General features: G+C 44.7%; 1 protein-coding gene across 2 annotated transcripts in view; it reads left to right on the top strand.

The window, feature by feature from the left end:
• The window catches only part of PLOD2 (procollagen-lysine,2-oxoglutarate 5-dioxygenase 2), a 357,685-nt gene that overhangs the window by 188,888 nt on the left and 141,497 nt on the right, over nucleotides 1-27,300 (top strand). For both annotated transcript variants that reach the window (XM_085634099.1, XM_085634100.1), the window contains exons 4-5: nucleotides 4,300-4,463; nucleotides 17,371-17,483. In XM_085634099.1, the coding sequence (XP_085490225.1) occupies nucleotides 4,300-4,463; nucleotides 17,371-17,483 (277 nt within the window). The remainder of the gene's footprint in view (nucleotides 1-4,299; nucleotides 4,464-17,370; nucleotides 17,484-27,300) is intronic.

Raw genomic sequence — 27,300 nt, 5'->3', positions numbered from 1 at the left:
CCCATCTCTGCAGATTCCACAAAAAGCCTTGGAGTTCTGGTTGACAACATTCTATCCTTTGATAATCAGGTTAACCGGGTGGTTTCAACCTGTTTTGGGTTATAAAGACTCTTATCACAGTGTTTCAATGTATTCCCTTCCCGCTCCGTAAGCAAGTGACTTTGGCATTGATTTCATCCAGGTTGGATTATTGCAATGCGCTAGACCTGGATATTATTAAGACCATCATATCCAAACTGCAGCTTGCCCAAAATGCGGCAGGAAGATTGATTCTTAATGTTCCCAAATTTCAATCAGTATCTTAATCTAATTCATGATGCAGTATTAACCTAACAAGGAAAGTAATTATGGGAGAAATAATTTTAACTGATCGCCAATAAAATTGCAATGCAAATTCAAAACATTTGCAATATATCCCAGTTCAGAATAGTTGATCACAAATGGGACCCCTAATGAGTAGGAACAGTAGACACTTTCTAGGCTGCTGACAGGAGTAACATTTCTGGTGGTCTTTGTGTACTTTTGTTCACTTGTTTAGGTTTGCCCTAGACAGTGCTGTGCCTTCGAGACGTTTTGGGCCAGATGGACGACCATTACAATTTGCGAGTCGCAAATTGCGTCGTTTTACGGCTTGCAAAATGTAATTTACAACAGTGTCTCAGACATTGTTTGTGATTCCTAATGGGGTCGCAAATTGCATGCCTCATTAATATTTATGAGGCAGGTGCAATTTGCGACCCCATTGGGAATGGCTAGCACTCCCAGGGATGGTGGCCTGCAGGGGTCAGCAGACCACCATTTCTGTGACTACGTTTTAAATAATATAACAATAGAACAATGACTCAACTGGTGTATCAAACAGGGGACTGTTGAAAATTGGTATCAATCATAAGACACAGGAAAGGGACAAGGGAGACCAAAGCAAGGTGAGAAGGTTGTTATTTGCACATAGAGGCACAAATTTACAATTAAATTGTGGTAACCATAACAACCAATTGTGCACTGGAAGTGTTGCAGTGAGTAAACGGCGCAGTGACACAAGTGATTGTGAAACAACGTGGGGCGGAGCGGAAATTATGTAAGTTCCAATTATTTCCAAGTACAACTACAACGCCTTAACGCTTGTGCTCAGCAGCCCCATACTTACCTTGCCCACGACTGATCTTGTTTCCCTTTCATTACAGCCTGGCTCAATTCCTGCCGCCCTCCTTGATTATCCCTCCCTGTTTGCTGCTCCATCTCTTACCTATGGTGCGGCTCCTGTTGTTGGTTGAGCAGTGCGCTCTGACCGGTCCCCGGTCTCCTATTCTGTTTGTGCGGGGATGGAGCTCTGGTTAGACCTACCTGACTTGCTGTATATACTGCTGCCGCTTACTGTTGGTTTCATCTTCCAATACAAAACGACAAAAAGGTATCAAGTGCTTCATCAAAGAGTCAAGAACGCACATGCATAATAAACTGGCATTTTTGGATTGGTTGCACTCATGAAAGTCCAAGTGACGTTATTTTATCGCAAGGTTAGGAATTGTCTGGACAGTAACTCTTTCAATTGTTGTCTTGTCTGAGGGCGATAAGCTATGTTAGAACTGGTGGGTTGGGTGTGAAAGCATTCCATTTGAAGGTCACCTTGGCTGCCAGGTCAGTGATGGTCACGCCGCTCCACTCAAGGCAGGGAAATGGTTTGCGCTGTTTGAGTCCACTGTGTGAGGCCTCAGGGTCCTGGGCAGGGGACACAAATTACATCGGGCCAAAGAGTTTTTGTTTCGAACTGAGAAGCGCCCACTCTGTGAGTTTGTGTAAAACAAAAAATGCAGTACCATGTGGGTGAAAACAGATGGTGCCCGCTCGTCATTCCTTCATGCGTGCAGCAGTCCATGCTTTACACTGCCAGATTCCCTCCTTATAGGGAGAGACACCCCTCCCAGGCAGGTAGATAATTCGAGATATGGCAGGCAGTCATCTGTCCAGGGAGCTGAGCCCAGGACCTCCGCTTTCTTGGTGGGTCTCTCTCTTCCCACCACTCACAGCGTGAAAGACCACTGTAGCTCTATAAACTCTCTGGAAAGGTCAGATACCCATAGGCTGGCGTGGGTCTTGAGGTGAAGGGGTTTGCACGTTTCAAGGTATCTGTTATCTGAATATAGAGAGTCATGCTTGTAGACCAGCAGTTCTTAATCAGGGTCCCTGGACCCCTGAGTATTGGCAACGCCTACTGAGGGGGTCTATTACTGTTGACAAATCATTAAATTAATCCAGTATATACACATAAAAGAAAGAAAAGTAAAATTGGAGTTGTAAAAATGCCCTGCATAAGTGCAGGAATTTGAAATTGGAGGCCAAAAATGAAGTTAGTATCCCTAGCTTGATTTGTGAGAGCTGCACAAGTGATGCATACACCACCTGTGAGATGAAAACGATAATTCATGGGAAAGATACAATTTCCTTTAATTAGAGAAAATTCGTTGGTATGATATCTCCAAATATAAGGTATATATGTATAATAATTGAATCATCTTGTCATTACAGGAATTGGTTCAGTAATTAATATTACCTTAGCTGTATCCATTTTTCCTTGAACTAACAGGTTGTCAAACTCTTTTCTACACAGTATCTACGTACTGACCAACAAAGTACCCAAATGCTCTTTAGAAGTGAACTTCAAAAGATAGTGTTCCTTAACGATGCATCAGTCGGAGCTGTGATTCGTTGCATGTGTCACACTAAGTGATAGCGATGATTACATGGTTGTCTTAGGGTTTTATACTATTATATTATTTGTATAGCGCTTGGTACCCATGTTTGGGGCACTGGGGTGCTTGCCAAGATGCACCACTTTATCATCATCCTTTTATCATTCTGGTAGAGCAGCCCTCAGAGTCTGTGTGCCCTCACAGTATGTGCCTGTTTGGGACCTGCAGGATGTACCCTCAGAGTATGTGCCTGTTTGGGACCTGCAGGGTGTGCCCTCAGAGTATGTGCCTGTTTGGGACCTGCAGGGCGTGCCACCCTCAGAGTGTGTGCCTGTTTGGGACCCGATTGCCTATTTGGGACCTGAAGGGTGTGCCGTCCCTCAGAGTGTGTGCTTGTTTGGTACCTGCAGCCAAGGTGTGGTTCCTGCAGTGCCAAACGGAGGCTCCACGCTTGGTGTAAGCGCTGCTGCAGCCAAGGAATTGCAGGATTTAGTGCGCTTCAGGGTCTGTTGGCTGCAGCCATGACTAGAGGAGTCAAGAATGCACTCTGACTTCATTCCTTCCTTTGCCAGCACTCTCGCTCGCACACACACAGCAGCCCTCCCCAGCTCCGCAAGGCTCGGGCTGGGAGAGGTTCTAGCTGCTGCGCCAGGCAGGCTGAAAGTCAGTTGTCTCTGTAAACACCAGCAAAATATTAGCTTTTTGGTAGAACACGTACTTGTTGACAGTGCGTGTCTTAATAAGATGTTAGAACAAGCGCGGTTCCAAAAGTGAAAGAGGACTGTGCTGCAGCCGATCTCTTGTCTTTATGGGGTCATGTGTTAGGAAACACATGGCCCCATAAAGATAAGAAAGTGCTTTGCGACAGGCAAGCCAGTCTGGTTGAATCGGCACAGAAAGCCAAAGGGAGGCAACCCAAACACCTAATTTCCAATGGCAGGCCACCGTTTAACATAAACGGTGACGCCAGCCAATGGAAATGAGGGGCGTGGCTTAAAACCCTCTTCTGACAATCCTCTCCTACAAAATCTCTCGCGGAGGCGGAGCAGGGCTCTGCCCTGCAACACACGCGAGACCTAAAGATAGTGCTGTGATGCGGGCCCTGCTGGCCGAGTCATAGCACGTTTTTCATATAGCCCCCTGCTCTCCGCATTCTCCCTCACCCATCCTCCCTCCAACAATAAAGGAAAAAAAGTGCGATGACATGGTCAGTGCTGATCACATCAGAGAACCTTAAAAAACATTTTAGGCCTGCTGCCCACGTACAACATAGCTAAAACATTGACAAAGACAATATCTCCTATAGGTGAGACCTGTTGCCAATGAGTGTGTAAGTTGAAGAATATTTTCCACCTAAAATGACTTTTTCACAAAGGGAAACTTGTATTTTGTGAGGGAAGATTCGTCTCGAGATAGGCTGGACTCGTTGTTAGCTGTCAAGTGCTAAGTCCTAACATTCCCTTAAAAACAAGGGTACCAGACATAATGTATACCAACTCTGAACTGCAAAGAATGGACGTACCTTTAAGCATTCCTATGTCTTGAATAGCTTAAGAAAACAAATATCAAATATGTCTGTGGTTCAAAAATATTTGCTTGTCTTTAACAGCTATGACGTCATATTTGCTGGTGGCCCTGAAGAGCTGCTAAAGAAGTTCCATGAAGCTAACACCAAAGTTGTGTTCGCAGCAGATAGTTCAGTGTGGCCTGATAAAAGACTTGCTGATAAGTACCCTGTTGTCCGAAGTGGAAAACGGTTCCTGAGTTCAGGAGGTAAATATGTGTGTAATGTTCATCAGTGGAAACAAATAATATTTTGAATAGTATGTAAATATGCAGGGATGTTTAACCCCTTCAGCGCGGCGCGGATTACCGCGCCGTGCTGAAGGTTCGTTGCGCGGGCGGGGCCGTGACGGAGCGGTTCCGTCATACGCACAGCGCGACCGATGCGCATGATGGAACCGCTCCATCATGCGCATCGAAAGGGTTAATTATCTTGTTTGATATTTGTCTGTAAATCGTTTGCACACATATTGTTTAAAGCAGCTAAAAAATCCTGGATCATTTTTCTTTTTTTTTCAAATAAAAGTTACATTTTTACAATTTAATCAAATTCATAGAGTATCTTTGAATCTAGTTATCCCAATTGCACTTAGAGACAAATCAGGGGATAACACATTATCACCAGCAGCTGGTGGATATTGAAACAGGTGGTGGAAATAGTTGGGTGTAAATGCACCAAACAAGTGAAGCAGTGCCCAGTGCGAAGGAAATGAGCTCAGAGCAGTTCTCCTCTGAGACCATTTTGCAATACTGAAGATAAATTCAGCAATTTAAAGTATACATTTCCTAAGAAATTGGCTTGGAAACCAAGAAATATGTCTTACATCAAGGGGAACTCGTATCTAGTTACCAAGGGATTTTGTAAATATGGCGCATTCCTGCTCTCTCCCTTTCACACAACGCAACAAGTTAGCTTGCTGCGTTGTGTTGTGTGAAAGTGTAGTAAATCCGGCCTTAATCTTTATGTCAACTACCCTGCATGGATCAATATACGCAAGACAGAATTTTTATTTTAATCAGTAGCTGATGGCTTGAAAACAAACGCAGTCCATTTACATCAAATAGGGGTAGCCAGGGTTATGAAGTACACCTCTGGCTTTCCTTTGGGTACCTCTTGCTACCACTGATCCTGGGGGTCATGAAGGCAAAAGTAAGGACATAAATCCCTGTTAACTATCCATAATATTCACATCCTGCACTGTTCCTAGTCCCTATGAAGCAAATATGAGACAGTAGATGTGGGAAGTGTGAGACAAATGTTCGACCCTGTGATGTCATCAGCTTTCAAATGGTGCATGATGCCACTTTCACTGCCATGGCGTTTTAGTAATGTGACACCCATCACACAGCCATATGAAGGCTACAACCAATTTACTGTGGTGTAGATTCCCTGATTCAGTTTACGTTCATGACATATTTTATCAGCTAACAGAACAGAATGTTTAAAACTGATTTTTTTTTATTACTCTTTCTATTGAAAGCAGAATTCCAAAGATACAATAGCATAATATGCACACAAAAGTAATTCTTACAGGTCTTTGAGATTGCAATGTTACATTAATCAAGTAAAGCCATTCATTTTCAACTGTACATTAATCAGGTGGCACTTCTTCATCAGGGGCTGGAAAGTTAGGGAGCAGTGGGGGTGTACATATTGAACCACGATATTAATTCCATTTTGCCCATATTTGTGACCATTTCTTTGGACACCCCCTGGACACATAGACTGTTTTTTCTCAGAACATACACCAGTCCAAGTCTTGCTTCCACAAGGCCAGTGGCCATATAACCGTCAAGGAGCCTGTCTTGCAGCGGCGTTGCCTCAGGTAGAGTTTCTACCTTTGGTATATGCGCATAAAGGGCATGTCTTACTTGACCATATCAAAATATTTCTGAATCTGCCATTGCATATTCCTCTTGCAACACAGAGAACTCTATTACCTTTCCTCCCTTCCACACTTCCCCCACTATTGACAATCCTATCAGGTCTCACCTGTTGAATCCTTTTGAATTCCTAAGAGTATCTAATAAATACGAATGCCACAGGGGGATAGCTTGCGTAAGTTTCTTGTCCCACCCAAGGCTCCTATGGGCCATGTGCCAGATTTGGACTGAGTGTGCCATTGGCCCGGTGAGGTGCAGTTTGGCTGGTTTAGACTAGAGTGCCTGCATGTAGGACCTGCCAGGCAGCAACCACCTGTCCATTAGATATCCCGGGTCATTATGCGGGCGATATATACCCTGGTTAATTGCGGCCAAGTGTGCCACCCAGTAGTATCTTTTAATATCTGGGAGCCCTATTCCTCCATCATACCAGCTTCGTACGAATTTGGGGAGCGAAATTCGGGGTGCACCTTCAGCCCACAGCAGGGCTCTCTGTTCACCTTCCATTGCCGTGAAGTAGGAAGTCGGGACCATGGCGGGCGAGTTTTGTAAGATGTATAAAAAGCGAGGGAGGGACATCATCTTAACCCCTTCCCCGCTCATGACGGAACCGTTCCGTCATGAGCCACGGTTGCCGTGTGCTCATGACGGAACGGTTCCGTCATGACACTCCCCGTTGTCCCCCCGCCTGTGCGGGGGGACAACGCAAATGGGCGGAGTCATGACGGAACCGTTCCGTCATGAGCACAGCTCAACTGTGGCTCATGACGGAGCGGCTCCGTCATGAGCACAGGCCCACCGCGCTGCCCCCCTGCCCCCCCCAGCGCTGCAGCGGAATGTCCGCAGCAGCGAAGGGGTTAAAAAGGGCCGCTCTGCCCAGTAGGAAGAGCGGAAGGGTCTTCCAGTGGCCGGAATCGTGATTCTGAATGGAGGCGGTACCTGCTTAGGCACCGCCATCAAGATCATATTGTCCCTTTCCTTCTGCCTGTTCATGGTGGTGCCTCCGCCATCGAAAGGATGTTGGAAATTGACTTTTGGGGCCCCAAGTAAGGCCCCCATCCCCTGTGGGCCACTGCTAAGTGTCGAAAGGGGGCACATGTGGTGCCCCTCAAAAACATTCATGCACCGTGTGTCAGGCACCACATGGTGCATGGCACACGGTGCATGGATGTTTGAAAACATTCCTATTTTCTACTGCAGCTTGTTCTGGTGTCCTTTTCTGTGTCCCAGCACAGGCCACAGAAGAAAAAAGCAGTTTCTGACCTTGTGAGGCGGTCTCAATCCCGCTTTGATTGCGGCCGGACGCTCGTTCGACCGCCATCGTAATGAGCCCCTTGGTTCTTTGGCTACACAAAAGTTAAAGTACACAAAAATGTAAATTTCTGAACTTATGTATACCTTTCATTTGTAATTTACGCAACACCTTAAAATTATTTTAAACTCATGCACAACGTATTGAACTTGGTAGCCACACTACATTAACTATAACTCATGCCTTTTCATTTGTGCCATTTAATATTGTCTCACTTATACCGTGTAAAATAATAGTATTTACAAGAACAGTTACATCATCGCAAATCAAATGTTTTGTGAGAACTCAGTGTATTGTGGAGTGGTGCATGGTTTTCTCAGGTGAGATGGAGTCCGAAAGGGGAACCAACCAAACGCATCCCAATCAGTCTGCCATGGTTGTGTGCTAGCCCGACCTTATTTTCACTTCATATTAACAACATAATCAAATACTTATTCAATTCTACCTATGACTCCCCCAGACTTTGTGGTAGTCCCATACCAGCACTTCTATTCGCTGATGACACCCTACTGATTTCTCGCACTCCAATGGGTTTACAAAACCTGCTGAACACATTTGCGCTTTGTTGAGATTAGAGGGGTCTTTTATTATTATATGCAACTTATAAAGTGCATGGCTACCTAAAAAAGGTTTCCCAGCACTAATCTCATCACAATAACATGTGTCAAAACTATTTGCTATCAGAAGATTTAGAACAGCCAGATTTGTTGCAGTTTGCAGAAACCTGAGAGAAAATGACAAGCTCTGAAAGTCAGGGGCAGGGAGTTCCAGAGCTTAGGACCCAGATAGGAGAACGCTCAACCTCCTTGACGAGATTTGCTTCTCTGGTAATTACGACCAGTTCAAAATTGCTTGAGCGCAGAGAGTGTATTGGTAAGTATGAAGACAATAGGGATCTCAAATACATGGGCCCAGAGTTGGATAGGTATTTGTGCATGTAGTATAGAGACTAGAATTTCACACAGCATTCAGTTGCAGCCAGTGTAGGTCATGAAGCAGGCTGGCTGTATAGGTAAATTTAGGGGGATAGAGTAAAAGACGTGCAGCGGTGTTTAGCACTATTTGGAGCGGCCTAAGCAAAGCTTTTGAAATGCCAAGATAGAGGATATTTCCATAGTCCAGTCTGGAAATAACCAATGCCTGGACTGGGGCTCTCTGGGCAAAGATAGACAAGAATTTTCCTGACGCATGTAGGAAGGGAAACATCCTTTACCACGCATCCATTACAACGCGGTATGGTTACATCGTGGTTTTAACAACGCAAGTCGTTACACCGACTTGCACTGGAGGGCGCTGTAGGCTAAGGAATAGTGTGAATTACTATTCCAACACCTTCCCTACTGTACGTAGACTGGAGTTGGAATAGTAATTCACACTATTCCTATGTCCAGCACCCTCCAACGCAAGTCGATGTAACGACTTGCGTTGTTAAAACCGCGATGTAACATACTGCGTTGTAATGGTACGCGTTGTTACATCATACATCCATGTAGGAATACCAAAGCAGGTGGCAGATCTTGAAATCAATATGTTAAAAACAAAGTTCATGATTTTCATTTCCCATAAATCTTACGGAGTTGATTTTAGCATGAAAGGGGTCTCTCTACAGAGAGAAAAAGTTTGACTACCTTGGTATTACCATAAACAAATCAACTACCATGGCTTCGCACATGAAAAAAGCAAGTACTTCCCTGTTGCACAGAGCATTCACTTTGCTGAGAAGAAACAAAAAAACAACACCTACACATATCTTTCTAGCCACTAAAATCTACAGTACAAAAGTGCAGAGCGCATCCCTGTATGGGGCTAAAATCCGGGGTGATGAAGAAAAAAAGGAGGTGGCCAGCAAAGAAAATCTTTTACTCAGATCTTTGCTTGATCATTCCACTTTCTTTGAAATAGGCCTCAAACAGAATAGTGACCTAGCAACCTTAAGACCCTTGTTATTCTGGGTACGCCTGTGGAGGTCTCTAAAGTTGGAAGCCTATCAAAATGAGTTATCTGAGGTCTTGGCATGCCTAATTCACTATTAAATGGTTTACTCATTTAAAATCCACCTTTCAAGCGTTAGGCATGAGTGGACTATGGAATAACCCCTCTTTTATAACTAATGATACAAAAACAGCTATTAACTAAACATTTTCATCTCACACTGAAGAGCACTATCTTAGTGGTGGTAGCACTAGATATCTGATAACAGTTTATTTTCAGATTAACTGTAACTCGGCCTTAGAACCCTACCTTGATGATATAACCCCAGGTATCACTATACATCAAGTTTAGATTGGGCATTGTGCAGATCGAGCATTATATTAGCAGTTGGAAAAAACATCCATTAGCTTCACCTGCTTGTTTTTTTTGTGGAGCACCTTAAGAAGACATGGAGCATTATTGTTTTTTTTCCCAAGGTAGGAAAAATCTCGAAGTAAATGTCTTAAATCACTCTGCCTTAACCTACGATTCAGTAGGTATCTAGTAGCCTCAAGGGCACGAAGATTAAATACGGAGGCGCTCATAGTATTTGCTATGAGAAGGTACCTTTACGCAGTTTGGCTAACAAGAAAAAGAGTAGGAAACTCACTGTGAAATGTGCTAGTAATATTTTAGTTCCCCTGTAATGAGAACTGTTTTTAGGTTGCATTTGAAAACTTATGAAATGGCATGCAACTCAAAGCAGATTTTCCATGTTCCTAATGATTAATTTCAAATGACCTAAATCTTTTGGGTTTTTTTAAGGCTGTGACCGTTATTTTTATTTTTTGTCAAAACTTTCTTATTAGTTCATGCATATATGTAATAACAGCAAATTATTCATCACAAATAACAGTATCAGGTCAAAAAATAACTATTGTAATGATTAAGTTATAACACGTAATGGAATTGATTCTGAATCAAAACAGTTTTTACTTCTTCTGCTGTCAAGTCAGTTGCATCAATAATAAACATTTCTTCCTAGACTCTACCCCAAACAAAACACCCTAATAACTGATGTATATGGGTGGGTTGAAGCCTCACAAGGAAGTAATAATAAGTGGCGAGAGATATGAGCCAAAGAACCATGCATATGGGGGGAGACACTGGCTCCCGGCTAATTCAGCAATGGACATCCTCACCAGAACTGAAAGAGCCGAAGCGCCCTCTTACGCGTTGGGCATGCACACAATGGAAAGATGTATGTCACCAAGGGGCCCCAAGTTTACTCACAGTTTTTGTAGTTGTCTAAAAAGATGTCTGTCATCCTTTCCATTTTGATGGCCTGCCAGAGTCTGGTGTGTCATTGAGACAGTGATGGTGCCTCCTTCTTCTTCCAAGCAGAAGCCAGTGTCAGCTTCACTGGACCCTGGCATAACCACATTATTGCCTTGTCACCCCTAGATTGATGCTTTAAGGTGTCCTCCCTCAGTCCCATTAATGCAAAGTCCAGGGTGTTCGGAATCGTATAGCCTAGGATGTCTTTGGTTTGTTCTAGTATCTCAGTCCAGCATAGGCGAATGTTAGGGCAGTCCCACCATATGTGGCGAAAGTCCTCAAACAATCCACAGCCCCTCCAACAGAGCTCTGATGTGTTTGGGAAGATTTTCTTCAGTTTGGTAGGGCAGATATACCAATTGAAAAGCACTTTATAGTGTGCCTCCTTCATCTCTATAGAATGATCGAACTTGGAAATATTTGTCCAAGCCTTATACCATTTAGCTCCCGGGACATCCTTCCCAAGAATACGCTCCCAATCCCTTCTCGGCGTCTGAGACTCGTGGTCAACCCGACTCCCGATTGACCTCCCCAATGTATTCCCTCTCGCACTTGACTCTGAGCTTCAGTGCCAGCTAGCCTGCAGGGGAAGCAATGTGGTGAGCAACAAGGAATATAGAAAGGAGATGCAACCTCTAGAGTTTTCTGCCCACCTGGCAAACTGTTCAATTGGGGTAAACTCTCTAGTGACAGCTTTCCTGATTTCAGGGCAGCGTACCCAGTGGCTCAGTTGTGTGTAGCGGTAGTGTTCTGAGTCTGGAAGGTGGAAGTCTCTATGACAGTGCTCGAAGGTGAGGATGTCCAAGTTGTGGAAAAGGTCATAAGATGATGAGGCATCCCGCCTCCCTCCATAAATCAAAGGGGCCAGGTTGAAGTGCTGAAAGAAATGCTGGTTTATAATGAAAGGTTGTCCATTCTGCAGATATGTTCACTTCATCCAAAACTTTAAGTGTTGTTTTTGTGGGGTTACTCAGGTATGCATTGGGGGAACGGTATGCCTTTGGTTTCCACAACAAATTCAATATATTTCTACCCACTACTGCTTTATCCATTGGCAACTAATATTTATCAGATTCACAAAGGGACCATTCTAAGATCACCCTCAACTGTGCTACTTTGTAGTACAAATAGAAATCTCGGAGGGCTAAGCCACCTGAATCCTTCAGTAGTCTTAACAGTTTATAAGGGAGACGAGCTGTGCATTCTGCCAGATGAAGGGTGTTACTAGCAAGCCGAGGGTCGGGAGGAATCCATGTTCCAACTCTATGGAAAGTCCTAGAAAAAGGTATAGGAGCTTGGGTAGGACTGTCAATTTGATAGCGGGTATGTGTTTTATCCAAGAAATATACATGGGTGTCCATTGTTTGAGGTCTGCTTTTAGATTTTTTAGAAGTGGTGGCAGCTCAATATAAGTCTGATAGCCTAGGAGTGAGTTTAATCCCCAGATAGGTGATGTATTTTTTGCCCACTGGAACGGAAAACAGGCCACTAAGGTTTCTATGTCGGGGGTAGGTAGGGTCACATTAAGCAAGAAAGATTTGTGTAAATTACTATGGAAGTCTGCTACATCCTCATAGTGTTGCAATTCCATGTGTAGAGCTGCTATTGAATGTTGGGGGAGGTAAGTGTCAGCAGTACGTTGTCTGCGAATAAGAAGCTTTTATGTTCAATTGACCCAAAAGGGATCTCTTGAATAGGGCATGACATGCGTATTTTGGCCACTAGGGGTTCAGTGCAAAGGTCGAATAATAGCAGGGGAGAGCGGGCCCCCCTGTCACATCCCTCTCCCTAAAGGACCCCATAACAAGTGGAGGCAGTGTTGGCCCGGATCATAGCTATGAAACCCCAGTCCACCTGGTCGAAAGCTTTCTCAGCATTGAGTACCAGCAAAACTGCTGGTATTATTTTTGTGGTGGCCTTTTCGACCAGGTGGACCACCCTTCTCAAATTGTCATGTTTTTGTTTGCCTTTGATAAAGCCAGACTGATTCGGGTGGATCAAATCTGGCATCAGATCACCAAGCCTGGAGGCCAGTCTCTTTGAGTATATTTTGATATCTAGATTGAGCAATGCTATAGGCCTATATGAGTCATAGGAGTGTGATTCTTTACCCCGTTTTGAGATGCTCAAGACTAGTGCCTCGCTCATGAATGGGGTGACTGCACTAGCTTCTGCTACGGTGTTAAAAAGGGTTTTCAGGTGCGGTATCAAGTTGGAGCTAAATGTTTTCTGAAATTGGGCTGTAAGCCCATCCGGCCCAGTGAATTATACAGTTTCAGGGTTGTGATAGCCGTCTGGACCTCATCCTCACTTATCGGCCCCACAGGATGTCATTTAGAGCGGCTGTCACTTGAGGCCAGTTGGGTGTGTTTGTCTGTGTGTGCAGTGGTGTATAGCTGTTCATAGAACCTGCCGAAGGTCCAGCTGACTCCCAATTGATCTCCCCAGTGTATTCCCTCTCATGCTTGGCTCTGAGCTGATGCACCAGATGTGATCCAACTTTATTGCCTCGTTCATAAGTTGTGCATTTAAGACATAGAACTGTGAATTCAGCTCTATTAGTATATATAACATTAAGCTTTCCCATTAGGGCAGTAACCTTACGTTGACCTTTTGTGTTTATTAAAATTCTGTCTGTCTCTCTTTCTCTCTCTCTCTCTCTCTGCCGGCTGATTTCACTTTGAATGACAGTATTTAGCTCTTTTACAAGGAGATTATTGGCACACAAAGTCGTTTTGTTCAGTGTCAGAAACTACTGTGGCAATGTGCGCTTTTTGAGACCAAAAACAGTTTTTGCTTTTGCCAATGTTTGTTATAATGGTGAAGGCCCGGCAGATCCCCACACCAATAGGGTTTTACAAAATAAATGCCAAAATAAGACACACATTGACAGAACCAAAAAGCTGACCACCAATTTCAGACCTACTGGCTTTGCCAGTGCTTATTCATTTTATTTAATCTTATTGAAACTGGTTACACTAATTTTCCATCATGAATATTTTTTGGAAATGCTAGCATACATCAACACATTTCACTAAATAATGCTGCAAATAAATGGTACCTCAAATGCTTCAGTAGTTTAGTGAAATATTTTTTTTCCTCTTTGCAATTTTTTGTGAACATTTTATTTTAAAAGCAAATAATCATCAATCTCGCTTTCAAGCCTCTGCAAATATTTGCATCTAACCAGAGAGCATTCTGGTAGCATTATACATAGCCACATATTGCTAAACTTTGAAAACATGTGTACACATTTTTATACTGGAACGACTGTTAGTAGTGCAGTCCGAGCTTACAACATTTACTTAGAGCGCTCACACTAATAATAAAGGATTTGCATTAATGAACCATAAATACAAGTTTGAACATTATTAACACATGGGAACAAATAGTACCTGTAGTGCAGACAATGCCTTTCCATGATCCATAATATGGTACTGTAAACTAGCAGCCAAAGGGTTTGTGCTGTAGGGGGTTTGTCCTACTTGTCCCAAGGACAAAATACAGATAAAAACTTGTTGCCCTTGACCCCAAACAAAATGTCCTGGGTGTTGGGCTATAGGAACTCCACATCCCTGTCAGTGTTGCTGTAGCATTGACCATCTTAGGGTGTGAATCCTAGCATGGGAACACTCCGTATGGAGCATCCACGCACTTCACAAAATTGTTGGAAACATAAGAAAAGAATGTATAGTCACGTGTTGTTGGGTAGAGGGACCTCGAGGCATCTATTAGTGTGAGCAAGTGCACTGCTTGTTTCAGGGCCTTGGGGAAACTCCCTGTGTGGGACCTGTGAAGGTGAGTGCTATCCATTCCTGAGTCCCATGTAGAATTAAAGTCACCCATCAGGAAGATCTCGCCTTCTGCATATCTCCCCACCAGAGATATGTGTATGCATAAACAGGACTGGATTGGAGTTAGGGGCATAAATAGAAGCAAAGGTACACTTACGACCAGCAATTTGTCCCTTCACCATAAAAATTCTCACTTTTTTATCGGTTTTTCAAACCTCGGGTATAAATTTCAGCGATCTGTGGAAGCATAGAGCCACACCGTTGTGTTTGGTTGCAGCGGAGAACTTTACATCATGGGGTAGGCCTTATGTTGCAACCTATGGTTCTCATCTCATCTGAGATGGGTCTCTTGGAGCTCCACCACATCATCCCATTGATCTAGCAAGTATTTTCACAGTTTGTCTCATTTGGCAGGGAAGATAAGGCCCTTAATGTTCCACGTAAGTGTATTGATCACCATGTGGATTTAGTGGTCCCAGGTGTTAATGCTGGTCTCTGAGAGTCTCTGAGAGTCGCACCCTTGGTTTCTTCTCTCCCTCCCCTCCTCCACAAAGGATAATGGGTAACATAGCTTCAAAATCTTCTATCCTTGCCTCCCCCACTTCGCCACTGAGCATTTCCCCGAAAGTACCAATAAGCAAACCAGCCTGAACCCCATAACATAAACAAATGGGACTGCATGTCCCCAACAAAATACAGTATTCATAGAAAAATACATAGTTTCAGGTGTGTTGGTCAGTGACCGCTATTACAATGCAATAGAAGCCTATTATTGTCAAGGCACTGTATGATTACCTGGAGGAAGTCTCAAAGATCCAAGCTTACCATATTGTAGTCTCTTGAACAGTGTAGAGACCGCCACCCATACCACAGGGGCCAAGGAGGAAAAAAGGGAGGTTAGCAAATCGGAATTATTTCCCCCTCTGAAGAGACCACAGAACCATACCCTTATACTTAAAATGTCAGCCGCAAAATCCTGGTCAGGTTGCAGTCAACCAATCAAGGCATTGCTGGTGGTGCGTGACTTTACAGATCCACTGTGGGGGAGCCACGTCCCTAGATTTACAATTTTGTTTTTAACTCTGCAACTACTGAATGGATTTATGCCAAATCAAAAAAAGGGCTCTTTCTAGACCAAGAATTACCTTTCTGCCAAGTTTGGTGTAATTGCATCTAGCAGTTTGGGCTGTAGCCACTTTTATGGAAAAAGTTTGTGAAGATTCGTCAAATGGCGCCAAAGTTCTAAGCAAGTCAGAAAATCCCTTTTCTATGGAAACTAGGTCCTAACTATAAGTATAACTACCTACTGGCAACCCACCAGTAGGTTATATATATATACATGCCACTCTGCAGTTATATTTAGGACTCTGGGCCTGATTTAGATCTTGGCTGATGGGATACTCCGTTGCAAACGTGATGGCTATTCCGTCCACTGTATAACAAGTGCATTATATCCTATGGCACTTGTAATACGGTGGACGGGATATCCATCACATTTGTATCCCATCCACAAAAATCAAAATCAGACCCTTAGTTAGCAGAGGAAATGGATTTGTTGGTTTGATAAATCTTCAAAAAACTTTCCAAAAGAAAAGGACCTGCACCTCAGTTCTTTCCCGCAAAGCTTCAAGGTGACCCATCCGGCAGGGGCCAAAAAAAGAGGGGTCCTAAAACACAATTTCCTCATTTATTTTGTTATAGGGAGATTGAACAGTGAAAACAGCTGAACAGAATTTCTCCACATTTGGCAGAAAGCTCGATCTTAGTCCAGAAAGCATGCTTTTTAAAATTTGGTATAAATTAGTTCAGTAGTTTTTGAGAAATTAAGTTTTAAAAACGTTTTATGTCTGTTGGGTTCACGCACGTTAAAAAAAAATAGAGCAATCTGATGGGTTGAGAAGGCTTTTTTCCCTAGTCGGCCTCCTAGCTCTCACAGAACTGAAGGGCTCCCGCAAACTCCAGCTGGACCTCACACTCTGATTGGCTAGTTGCTACAGGAAGAGAAATGTTGAAATCGCCATTTAAGGTCACGGGGACTCTGTCCCTGTGTCCTGAAAATAAAAACAAATGAAGCATAAGGGAGCAGGGTCTAGGTACCCTTATCCCCCGACTATGTGGGGCGGGCCCATAGGAACACACTCCCAAGGCACAAATATTTTTAAAAATGGTTTCTGTGATCTTGCTTGTGTCCTCCCATGTGACGCCCATGGGATTAACAGAACAAGAGGAGCTGGGCTTGAGTGGCTTACTGTGGCCAATCCCACAAAACCACCAAAGTGTGCCTGGTGCGTGATGGCTGGCTAACCATAGTGGGGAAGGGCAAAAAGCCTGGCCACAGGCCACCCCTTGCAGCCAACTCCATGCCTTGAGTTGCCATAGGTCATAGATGGTGAGGAGCTGGCTGACTGCAGGGGTTGGATGCAGGTCTAGCTACAGGCATTGGCCTTGGATATGCTAAAAGATATATTAAAAAACCTAGAAATTCACTGAAAAAAGTGACATTATAGTAAGGAATTTTAATATGTACTGCTCCATTATAGTTAGGTGAAAATGTTGGTAAAAACATAGTTTTAAACTAGCAAAATCACTGATATTCAACACGCATACATATCTCAAGTAACTCTAACTCATGCCCTAAAGTAACTATAACTCATGGCTTTGCTATCCACAGTGGCATGGACCTGTAGGTAAGCACTAGTACTAATCCCCATTCCATGCAATACTCAACCAAGTATCTCGAGATCAGATTGCTCTTTGTTTGGTATGTAAAATTTCCATGATTTATGAGAACTCATTTTCTATTTTTTTTTTACTCAATGTTAATTCTGTTTTACAATATATGCTTTTTAAACCCATGTTTGCTGTTTTTGTTTTATAGGATTTATTGGGTATCTGTCATCCATTAAAAGTATTGTTGATCAATGGGAGCTTCAAGATAACGATGATGACCAACTGTTTTATACCAAAATTTACATTAACCCCTTGCAGCGGGTACGTATTCAAGAGTGTCCCATAAATTATTGTATTGTCTGCTTCCTAAATTATGAAATAAAAAGAAGTCGATACAGAAACAGATGCCTCATTTAACAAGCATGCCTGTAATCGTTAAAAAATCAATAGACATTAACAAAGTAAAAAATGCAAAAATGGCCAAATTTATTATGCTCATACAAAATGTTGGATATGGACTTAATTAAGCCAACTCATTACTTCAATTAATTATAAGAATGATCTTTTTGTAGCTGATTATGAGTCAAATACAGCCAAGCCCAAACGACCCTTCCTTATTCAAGGATGTTGTGAATATGCATATTCAATTTGTGTAGAATATTTGAGTTTGTGCTTCCACAATGAAGCATGTAGGGTATTTTAATTTCCAAGCTATCTGTAGCATTTAGCTTTGAAATACAAAAACATACAATATTTCATAGTGGTTGTCATATAGCCCAGTAAATCAATGCTGTTTCTTCTTTGCCTAAGAAAAAGATCTCTCCATAATAACGTCCAAAAATCTAAATATGTCACACCAAAATATCTTTGATGCTGTCCATGAACATTTACCTTCACTTTGTGCTGTACTAACTTAAAAGTTGCCAAATGTATTAGATCATAATTAATTGCATGTGTTGCAATATGTTTACATTTAACTGATGTTGTTGTAATTCCATGTAATCCTTACACAATGTTTCACTCTCAACTGGCTTTCAATAAAACATTTCATATTCTGTTTGGGTTCTGGCATATTTTCTGCTAGACGTCTTGGAAAGTAAACCCACAAGCTGGGATCACTGCTGCCTTGTCAGTCTTTCTTCTGGAGGGCTACTTGCTGTCAAAACATTTACCTTTTAGTTCTTAGGATCAGTGGAAAGCAAGGCAAAGGAATTTATACTTGTGTTAGTATGAAATGTAGATTGGATAACATTGTCCGAACATGATCACCATATAACAAGCACATATTTGAATTAATTACCTCTTAAAATGCGAGATTTTTTTCAAAATCAAGCAATAGCTTACATTCAGTGCAAAAAGCATTCTAAAACTGATTAATGAAATAACCTATTAAATGAGAACCCTAATCATGTATACAGTCTCTCAAATACTCACTGACTCTTTTATACGCCACTTACACACCCACTCACTCACCCGTACTGGTACTCCCACAGCCACTTACCTTAGTATATGTGTTTAACACTCAGTTACCTTTAGAAAACACTCAGAATCACTGGTTGATGTCATCAGTAATATCATCAGTGATGTCATTTGAGATGTCATCAATGATGTCACTGACCATGTCATGAGCAATGTAATATCTGAGGTCATAAGCAATGCATTGTAGGGGCCTAAGTTGTAGTTAGCTCAGCTAACTATAACTGCTGAATTTCACTGATTTTGTGCTTGTGAAATGTGAGCCTAACTGTAATGTTCCTGTAACCTTTATTTTTTTCAGTGAATTTGTAAAGTTTTTTTATTCTGGTTCCTAACTATAACATCCCTGTAACCTTTGTTTTTTTCAGTGAATTCATAAGGTTTTTTTAAATTCTATTTTCTAATTAGTGGAGAAAGGGGGCGGGGCCTCCCACAAGCTCTCAGCAATCCCACTGGTTAGGACTTACTGGAGGTAGCGGGAGAGTTTCTTGCTCCCCAAGTATCCTTAGCATCCAAGGGGACTTCATCCCCCAACAAGTAGTGCACCAGGAGGTGCATTTGCAGAGCAGAAGAGAAAGGGTTCCGGGGCCTCGGATGAGCTCTCAGCAATCCCACTGTGTAGGACTCACCGGAGGTAACAGGAGGGGTTCTTGGCCCCCAAGGACCCTCAGGATCCAAAGGGACTACATCTCATAACCAGTAGTTCGCCAGGAGGCATAGTTGCAGAGTGGTAGAGAAAAAGGGCATGGCCTCCGAAGACCTCTCAGCAATCCCGCTGTGAGGGACTTACTGGAGGTAACAGGAGGGGTGTGTTCACCCCAAGCAACCCTCAGCAGCCAAGGGGACTTTATCCCCCAACGAGTAGTGCACCAGGAGGTACTTTTGCAGAGTGGTAGAGAAAGGGGGTGTGGCCTCGAAGACCTCTCAGCAATCCCACTGGGTGGGACTTACTAGACGTAAAAGAAAGGGTTCTTGGCCCCCATGGACCCTCAGCATTCAAGGGGACTTCATTCCCAAACCAGTAGTGCAACAGGAGGCACGTTTGCAGAGTGGTGGAAAAAGGTGGCAGGGCCTCCGATGAACTTTCAGCAATACCACTGTGTGGGATATTCTGGAGGTAACAAGAGGGGTAGTTAGCCCCCAAGGACCCTCAAAAGTCAAGGGTACTTCATCCCTCAACCAGTAGTGTGCCAGAAGGCACATTTGCATAGTGGTGGTGAATGGGGGTGGGGCATCTGGAGACTTGCTAGGGCAGACTTAAAAAAATATATATATATTAAGGGAGGGCAAGAGGCCCCGTCTCCTCAGGCCGATTTCAGCCCATCAGGCAGGACCAGTCCTATTTTTTTAAGAGCAGATGAGGGGGGCTGTGTGGCCCTTCTCCCGGGCCAATTTTGGTGCTGGGGACCCCACCCCCCAGGGCCCAGCCTTTTTATTTACTTTTTTTTAGAATAGGATGGGAGGCCAGGCAGCCCCCCCTCCTGGGCTGATTTCGGCCCTGGGGATATATCCCTGGGGCCCAGCCTCCATACTGGGTGCCCTGGTCCTACCCAGGGCACCCAGTGAATTTTGTTGGTGGTCCCTGCCAACTCCCCACCTCTTGTGCGAGCTGGCATTGCTTTCATACGCAGGGAGCTGCTGGAAAGGCAGCTCCCAGTGTGTGAAAGTAATTCTGCTCCACTTCCTTTTAAATTCTCCCACTTGCTGGAAGCAGAACATTTGCTGTGGCTTGGCGGGAGCAGTAAGGCTCCCACCAAGCCACAGCAAACAGCTATGTCCTGAGGGGTGGGCAACCCGGGGCACAGCAGGAGCTGGTCCTGGGGGGTGACGGTCCCCACGGCCATCCATGGCTTAATGCCTTCACAAGTGAGTAGTCACACTATATAAGATTAGTGATTGATTGATTGATTGACCCCTACGTTCATGTTTTTCAGCCCTGTGAACGTGGCGATCTCCGGGGCTGCGGGGGAGCTGCTTGCCCCCCCTTATTTTTAGTAAATTGCCCTAGGGAGGTGGTGGTCCCTGGGGCTGTGGGGTGTGGCATACAGGCCACTCTGCATTTATTTTTTAATTATCCCAGGCATGGGGCAGTCCCTGGGGCTGCAAGGGAGGCCATAAGGCTCCCTGCATTCATTCTAAGTTTAGGCCCGGGGAGGTGGCGGTCCCGGGGGCTGCAGGGGATCACACGGGTCCCCCACATTAGTTATAAACATTTGCCCTGGTGGGTGGTAATCCCTGGGACGTGCGGGTATGCCACGTGGGCAACCCTCACATACATAATAACCAATGCCTGAGGAGGTGGTGGTCCCCGGGGCTTTGATATGCCCTGAAGGGGGCACATGCGCCCCCTCCAATTTTCAAGGTATGCCCCGGGACCTGGCCACCAGTTATAGTTGCTGTAAATATTACTATGGCTTTACACATAGCATAGTTCACATCAACCACCGTCATTGAGTGCAGTGTTCAATCTGTATACAACTATTCTGAGACAGCCAAAATAGGGAAAACCAATTCCAAACAAATGCAATACTATGGACACACACTGAACCTACAATAAGAAATGAAGTTGATATTAGTAGAGAACTGAGTACCGTAACCATTGTTTAATCTAGGGAACGAGTTCATTCTATACCATACCATTGCAAACAGTGAAACTCGCATAAGAAATAGACCAGAGAGTATTCAAAAGAATCTACTAAGAAGAGTGTCAAAATGCCATAGTTGTCAAAAAATACTCTATTTGCTAAAAATAATCAAGATGTGAAGGTGCTAAAAATCATCCTATCTGCACCCTTCATACTGTGGTGAAAACTATACACATAGCCCTTCGTCTGAAGCAAAACAAGCACACGTACATAGGTTAGTGTTTGGTGCACACTCTCTTCTATGTTAAGTATAAATTATCTTGCTGACACTATTCTCTCTAATAACTAAAGGCTGCTTACAAAAGTTAGTATCTAATATGTAGAATCATTTTCCTGTTGGAAACGTTTTCCTCAGAACCAAAAAGTTGTGTGGAGAATAATGAATACATACCAACTGTCACTTGCACACAGAGTTAATCTTGAATGCAAACATTTATAACATGTTCAGTACCTCTACACAGCTATGGGGCCTTAGGAGCACACACATTGTGTAAACACTTACACCCGTTAGCTGTGCCCAAGCTGTAGGAAATAATGTAGAATTAATATGTGGTTACTCACCACTATGTGAACTGTAAATGATGTCTTCAGTGATGTCATCAATAATGTCCTTTGAAATGTCATCAGTGATGTCATGAATGATTTCATAGAATATGTCATGACTGATGTCTTATGTGATATCACAAAAAGTGATGGTGAGAGCGTAAGTTATAGTTAGCACTGCTAACTATAAACTGGTGAATTCATGTTTTTTTTTTGTTCAAAGCGTTAATGCTGACACTGACATATTCACTAAACTTTAACGTAACTTTACCCTTTGATTTTTTTCAGTGAATATCTAACTTATTTTTAAACGGAAACAGATATTTTTATTACACCTAACTGTAACATTATTTTAATATTTGTGTTTTTCAGTTAACATATATACACACTGAAAAACACAAGGTTAGAGGGACATTATAGTTAGGTGAATATGTCAGTTAAAACATACTATTATAAGCCAACAACACCACTGAAATTCATTAGTTATAGTTCTGTCAAGTAACTATAACTCCTGTTCTAAAATAATTATAACTTGTGCATGTCATTCACAGAATTGTAATGAATGAAGTAATTTAATATATTTCAGGGATGTAATCAGAGCAATCATAGGACATGTCATAAATGATGTAACATATGAGCTGATTAGCAGTGCATGCTAATCAGCTCAGGGAGGTGGACTCCATGCCCCTCCCCTTTAAATTGTATGTTTAGCTACGGGGATGGGGTCTCCAGGGGCTTCTTTGAGGCCACGAGCCCCCCTCCCCATTTAAAAATATCAGCCCGGGGCTCAGGGAAGGGGGCCTAGTGCCACTCCCCCAAAAATGTGTTTGCTACTCCAATGCCTTGGTCCGCCCTGTGATGTACTTTAATAAAATGTGGGAGGCCATAATTTTCTTTCAATAGAGCCACGGATCCGCGGATCAACCAATAAAAACAATTGCCAACAACAAAATTGCTGGTTTTGGCCCCAGCGGCATTCCCTCTTGGCCCCCATCTAGGCCTAGGAGGGGAGAATATCTCTACCCTGCCCTTCTATATCTTTGTATTTTAACTTACAACAGGACAGGGGACTCAGTCCGTTATTCCTAAAATGGCTGTCACCACACCACTGTTGATGCAGCCAATTAGATCTTATCTTTAGTTCTGTCAGCTCTGCGGATCCTCCAGGGCATGAAATATTGATATTTGTTTAACCTTAATGTGTATATATATATATTATCCTCTGGCGGTCGCCAGTAGATAGTTATAGTTAGGACCTATTTTCCATAGGAAATTCACAACATTCTATTTCCAATAACTTTGGCGCCGGTTGACGAATCTTCGCGAAATTTTCAAAACTCGTGGGGCGCTCCGGTCCACTCCTATCTTGAAAGTTTTGGGGTGATTCGTCAAGCGGGGGCCGAGTAAAAAGGGGGTCCCAAAACGTGTTCTCCCCATGCAATTTCCCATAGGAAACGTTAGCCGGGGCTACAGCCCGAACTGCTGAACGGAATTACACCAAATTTGGCAAAGAGGTAGTTCTTGGTTCAGAAAGAACCCTTTTTGTTAAATGGTGTAAGTCCGTTCAGAAGTTGCTGAGAAAATCAAAAGTAAAAACACATATATATCTATGGCCGTGCAGGATCCTCGAACCCTCCCGATCACGAGCTTTATGCTAATTGGCTGCCAACACTCCAAACCAGGAAGTGTTGGCAGCCATCAACGAGGCACAAGAAAACAGAAAAAGTAATGCGCAAAACGCAAAAAGGAGTCAGGGTAGAAACACCCTGACCCCTAGGCCTACTCAGGGGGTCCCACAAGGAACCCCAGTGCCCAAAAAAGCATTTCTTTTTTTTAAAAAAATCGGCGAGATTCGCGCATCCAGCACGAATTTCAGGCGAAAAATAAAAAAAAGAAGCGCGGGCTCCCGCGCTTCGTTAATATTCAGCCCCTGGGTGGGCCAAGTCCCAGGGGCAAAATATGTATTGGGATGGGGTGCCCAAAGGGGCCCCCCAGCCCTGGGCACTACCAACCCCCGGGGCTTTTAAAACATATTTGCGGGGGGGCTCACAGCTCCCGTGCCCCGGGGACCGCCACCCCCAGGGACTATTAATTACATGTGGGGGGGCTCAAAGGCCCCCCAAGCCCTGGGGACCACCACCCCCCAGGGCTCATCTAAAATATTTGCGGGGGGGCTCACGGCCCCCTTGCAGCCCCGGGGACCACCACCGCCTGGGGCTTGTTATTTTTTACAAAATAAAATAAAAAAACCTGTGTGGGGGCTCGAGCCCCCCCACACGCCCTGGGGACCACCACCTCCCCAGGGCTCTAAATATTTAAATTAGGGGGTCCGTGATGGACCCCCAAAGCCCCCAGGGACCACCACCCCCGGGGCTTTGTAGATGTTGGGAGGGGGACCGCGCGGCCCCCCCTCCTGGAGCCTGTGAAGGCCCTGGGGACCGCCACCCCCCAGGGCCGGCTCCTGCAGTGCCCACCCCTGGGACACTGCAGTATGCCTTAGCAAACACTGCTTTGGTATTTGGAAGAGAGAGCAGGAAACCTGCTCTCTCTTCCAAATACCAAAGCAGATTGCTTTTCCACACGGGGAGCTGCATCTTAGCAGCTCCCCATGTGGGAAAGCAATGTGAAACCAGCTCCCGCAGGAGGCGGGGAGCTGGCTGGGACCGTGGGGGCATTGGTGCTCCCCCCATGGTCCCCAATGAGGTGGCCAGGCCCCAGGGGATGGGGTCCCCAGGGCCAGAAGTGGCAAGGGAGGGGGCCACGCAGCCCCCCTCCCGAATAATAATTATTTAAAAAAAAAAGAAAAAACGCAAAGGAGGGCCACAGGGGATGGGGTCCCCGGGCCATAAATGGCCTTAGGAGGGGGGCCATGCAGCCCCCCCTCCAAAAGAATATAAAAAAAATGCCCATGCCCCAGGGGATGGGGTCCCCGAGGCCCGGAATTGGGCACGGGAGGAGGGCCCACGCGGCCCCCTTCCCATTAATAATTTTTTTTTTTAACATTTGGGTCAGGCCCTGGGGAATGGGGTCCCCAGGGCCCAAAAAAAGTAAAAAGAAGGGGGGCTACACAGCCCCTTCCAAAAAAATAAATAAAAAAAGATACGCGATCGTGCCTAGGCCCCGCCCCCTCATAGAGCCACTCTGCAAACGCGCCCTGTGGTGCGTTTTAAATTGGGGAATTAAATCCCCTTCAATACTGGGGGTCCCTGGGGGCCAACTAGCCCACCAGTAACCTCCAGTATGCGCCACGGAGCTGCGTTGCAGAGAGGTGTTCTGAGGCCATGCCCCTTTTTACACCTCTCTGCAACGCAGCTCTGTGGCGCTTAATGGAAGTACCTGGTTGGTTAGTTGCACCCCAGGGATCCTCAGGATTCAAGGGGAGTTAAGCCCCCAACTTAAAACGCACCACGGGGCGTGTTTGCACACATGTCACCTCAGGCCCCGCCCCCTTCCTTCACCATTGTGCAAACGCGCCTTGTGGCGAGTTGTAAGTTGGGGAATTAATTCTCCTCAATATGGAGGGTCCCTGAGGGCCAACTAGCCCACCAGGTATCTCTAGTATGCACCAGGGAGCTGCGTTGCAGACAGGTGTTCAGAGGCCACGCCTCTTTTTACAACACTCTCCAACGCAGCTCTGTGGCACTTACTGGAGGTAGCTAGTGGGCTAGTTTGACCCTAGGGACCCTTAGGATTCAAGGGGACTTAATCTCCCAACTTAGAACTGCCACAGGGGGCGTGTTTACACAGTGGTGAAGGGAGGGGACGGGGCCTGAGGTGACATGTGCAAACACGTCCTGTGGCGTGTTTTAAGTTGGGTAATTAATTCCCCTTCAATCCTCAGGGCCCCTGGGGGCCAACTAGCCCACCAGGTGCTTCCAGTAAGTGACACTGCGCTGGGTTGCAGAGAGGTGGTGCAGGCCGTGCCCCTTTTTACATCTCTCTGCAACGGCCCTTACTGGAGGTACCTAGTGGGCTAGTTTGACCACCCTAGGGACCCTCAGGATTCAAGGGGACTTAATCTCCCAACTTAAAATGGCAACAGGGCATGTTTACACAGTGGGGAAGGGAGGGGACTGGGCCTGAAATGACGTGTGCAATCACGCCCTGTGGCGTTTTTTAAGTTGGGGAAATAATTCCCCTTCTATCCTGAGGGCCCCTGGGGGCAACTAGCCCACCAGGTGCTTCCAGTAGGTGCCACTGCGCTGTGTTGCAGAGAGGTGGTGCAGGTCGTGTCCCTTTTTACACCTCTCTGCAACGCAGCTCTGTGGCGCTTACTGGAGGTACTTAGTGGGCTAGTTGGACCCTAGGGACTCTCAGGATTCAAGGGGACTTAATCTCCCAACTTAAAATGGCCACAGAGCGTGTTTGCACAGTGGTGAAGGGAGGGGACGGGTCCTGAGGTGATGTGTGCAAACACGCCCTGTGGCGCGTTTTATGTTGGGGAAATAATTCCCCTTCAATCCTGAGGGACCCTGGGTGCCAACTAGCCCACCAGGTGCTTCCAGTAAGTGCCACTGCCCTGCATTGCAGAGAGGTGGTCTAGGCCGTGCCCCTTTTTACACCTCTCTGCAACGCAGCTCTGTGGCGCTTACTGGAGGTACCTAGTGGGCTAATTGGACCCCAGGGACCCTCAGGATTCAAGGGGACTTTATCCCCCAACTTAAAAGGCTCAAAGGGTGTGTTTGCACACATGTCACCTCAGGCTCTCCCCCTCCCTTCACCAGTGTGCAAATGCACCCCGTGGCATGTTTTAAGAGGTAGTTTTAATCCCCCTGGCCTATTATTTACTAGGGGTTTACAGAGGAGGTCATGCTAATCACAGGGGGACCCCAACGCATAGTGTTCCCTAGTGTATGTAGGTGTTTTCACTGTATTCTAAGTGTTTTTAACATAGCACTGGCTCTAGGACTGGTTAGTCAGACTCAGTTACTACCAGTACCCGTCTGAAAAGGTTGAGGGTACAGGATGATTTTGCAACAAGGCTTCTTTCTGCTCCTCTGTTGGTTCTTCCCTCACATGTCCTGCACTTTTCTTCGTCTTTGTGGACTTCTGTTGATTCTTTCTGCATTTCTTTTGTTTCTTTCTGTGCGTTTTTTCTTCTTTCTTGACATTTCCTAGCTCTGTAGGCATAGTTAGACACTAGCATTTAAAAAACCTTTGAAATTCACTGAAAAAACCATAGGTTTCAGGCATGTTATAGTTAGAAATTAACATTTAAAAAACCTTGGAAATTCACTGAAAAAACCATAGGTTTCAGGCACGTTATAGTTAGAAATTAGCATTTAAAAAACCTTAGAAATTCACTGAAAAAAACATTAGTTTCAGGGTGCGTTATAGTTAGTTGGACATTTCACACGTACAAAACCATAGAAATTCCCCCGTTATAGTTAGTTCAGCTAACTTTACCTCACACGCCCGCAATGCACTGCTGATGACGTCACATATTACATCAGTCATGACATGGTCAGTGACAT

The sequence above is a fragment of the Triturus cristatus genome, chromosome 11, assembly GCF_964204655.1.
Source record: "Triturus cristatus chromosome 11, aTriCri1.1, whole genome shotgun sequence".
NCBI classification, from domain to species: Eukaryota; Metazoa; Chordata; class Amphibia; order Caudata; family Salamandridae; genus Triturus; species Triturus cristatus.
Note: the sequence above shows the minus strand (reverse complement) of the source record. Positions and strands in the feature narration are given on the sequence as shown.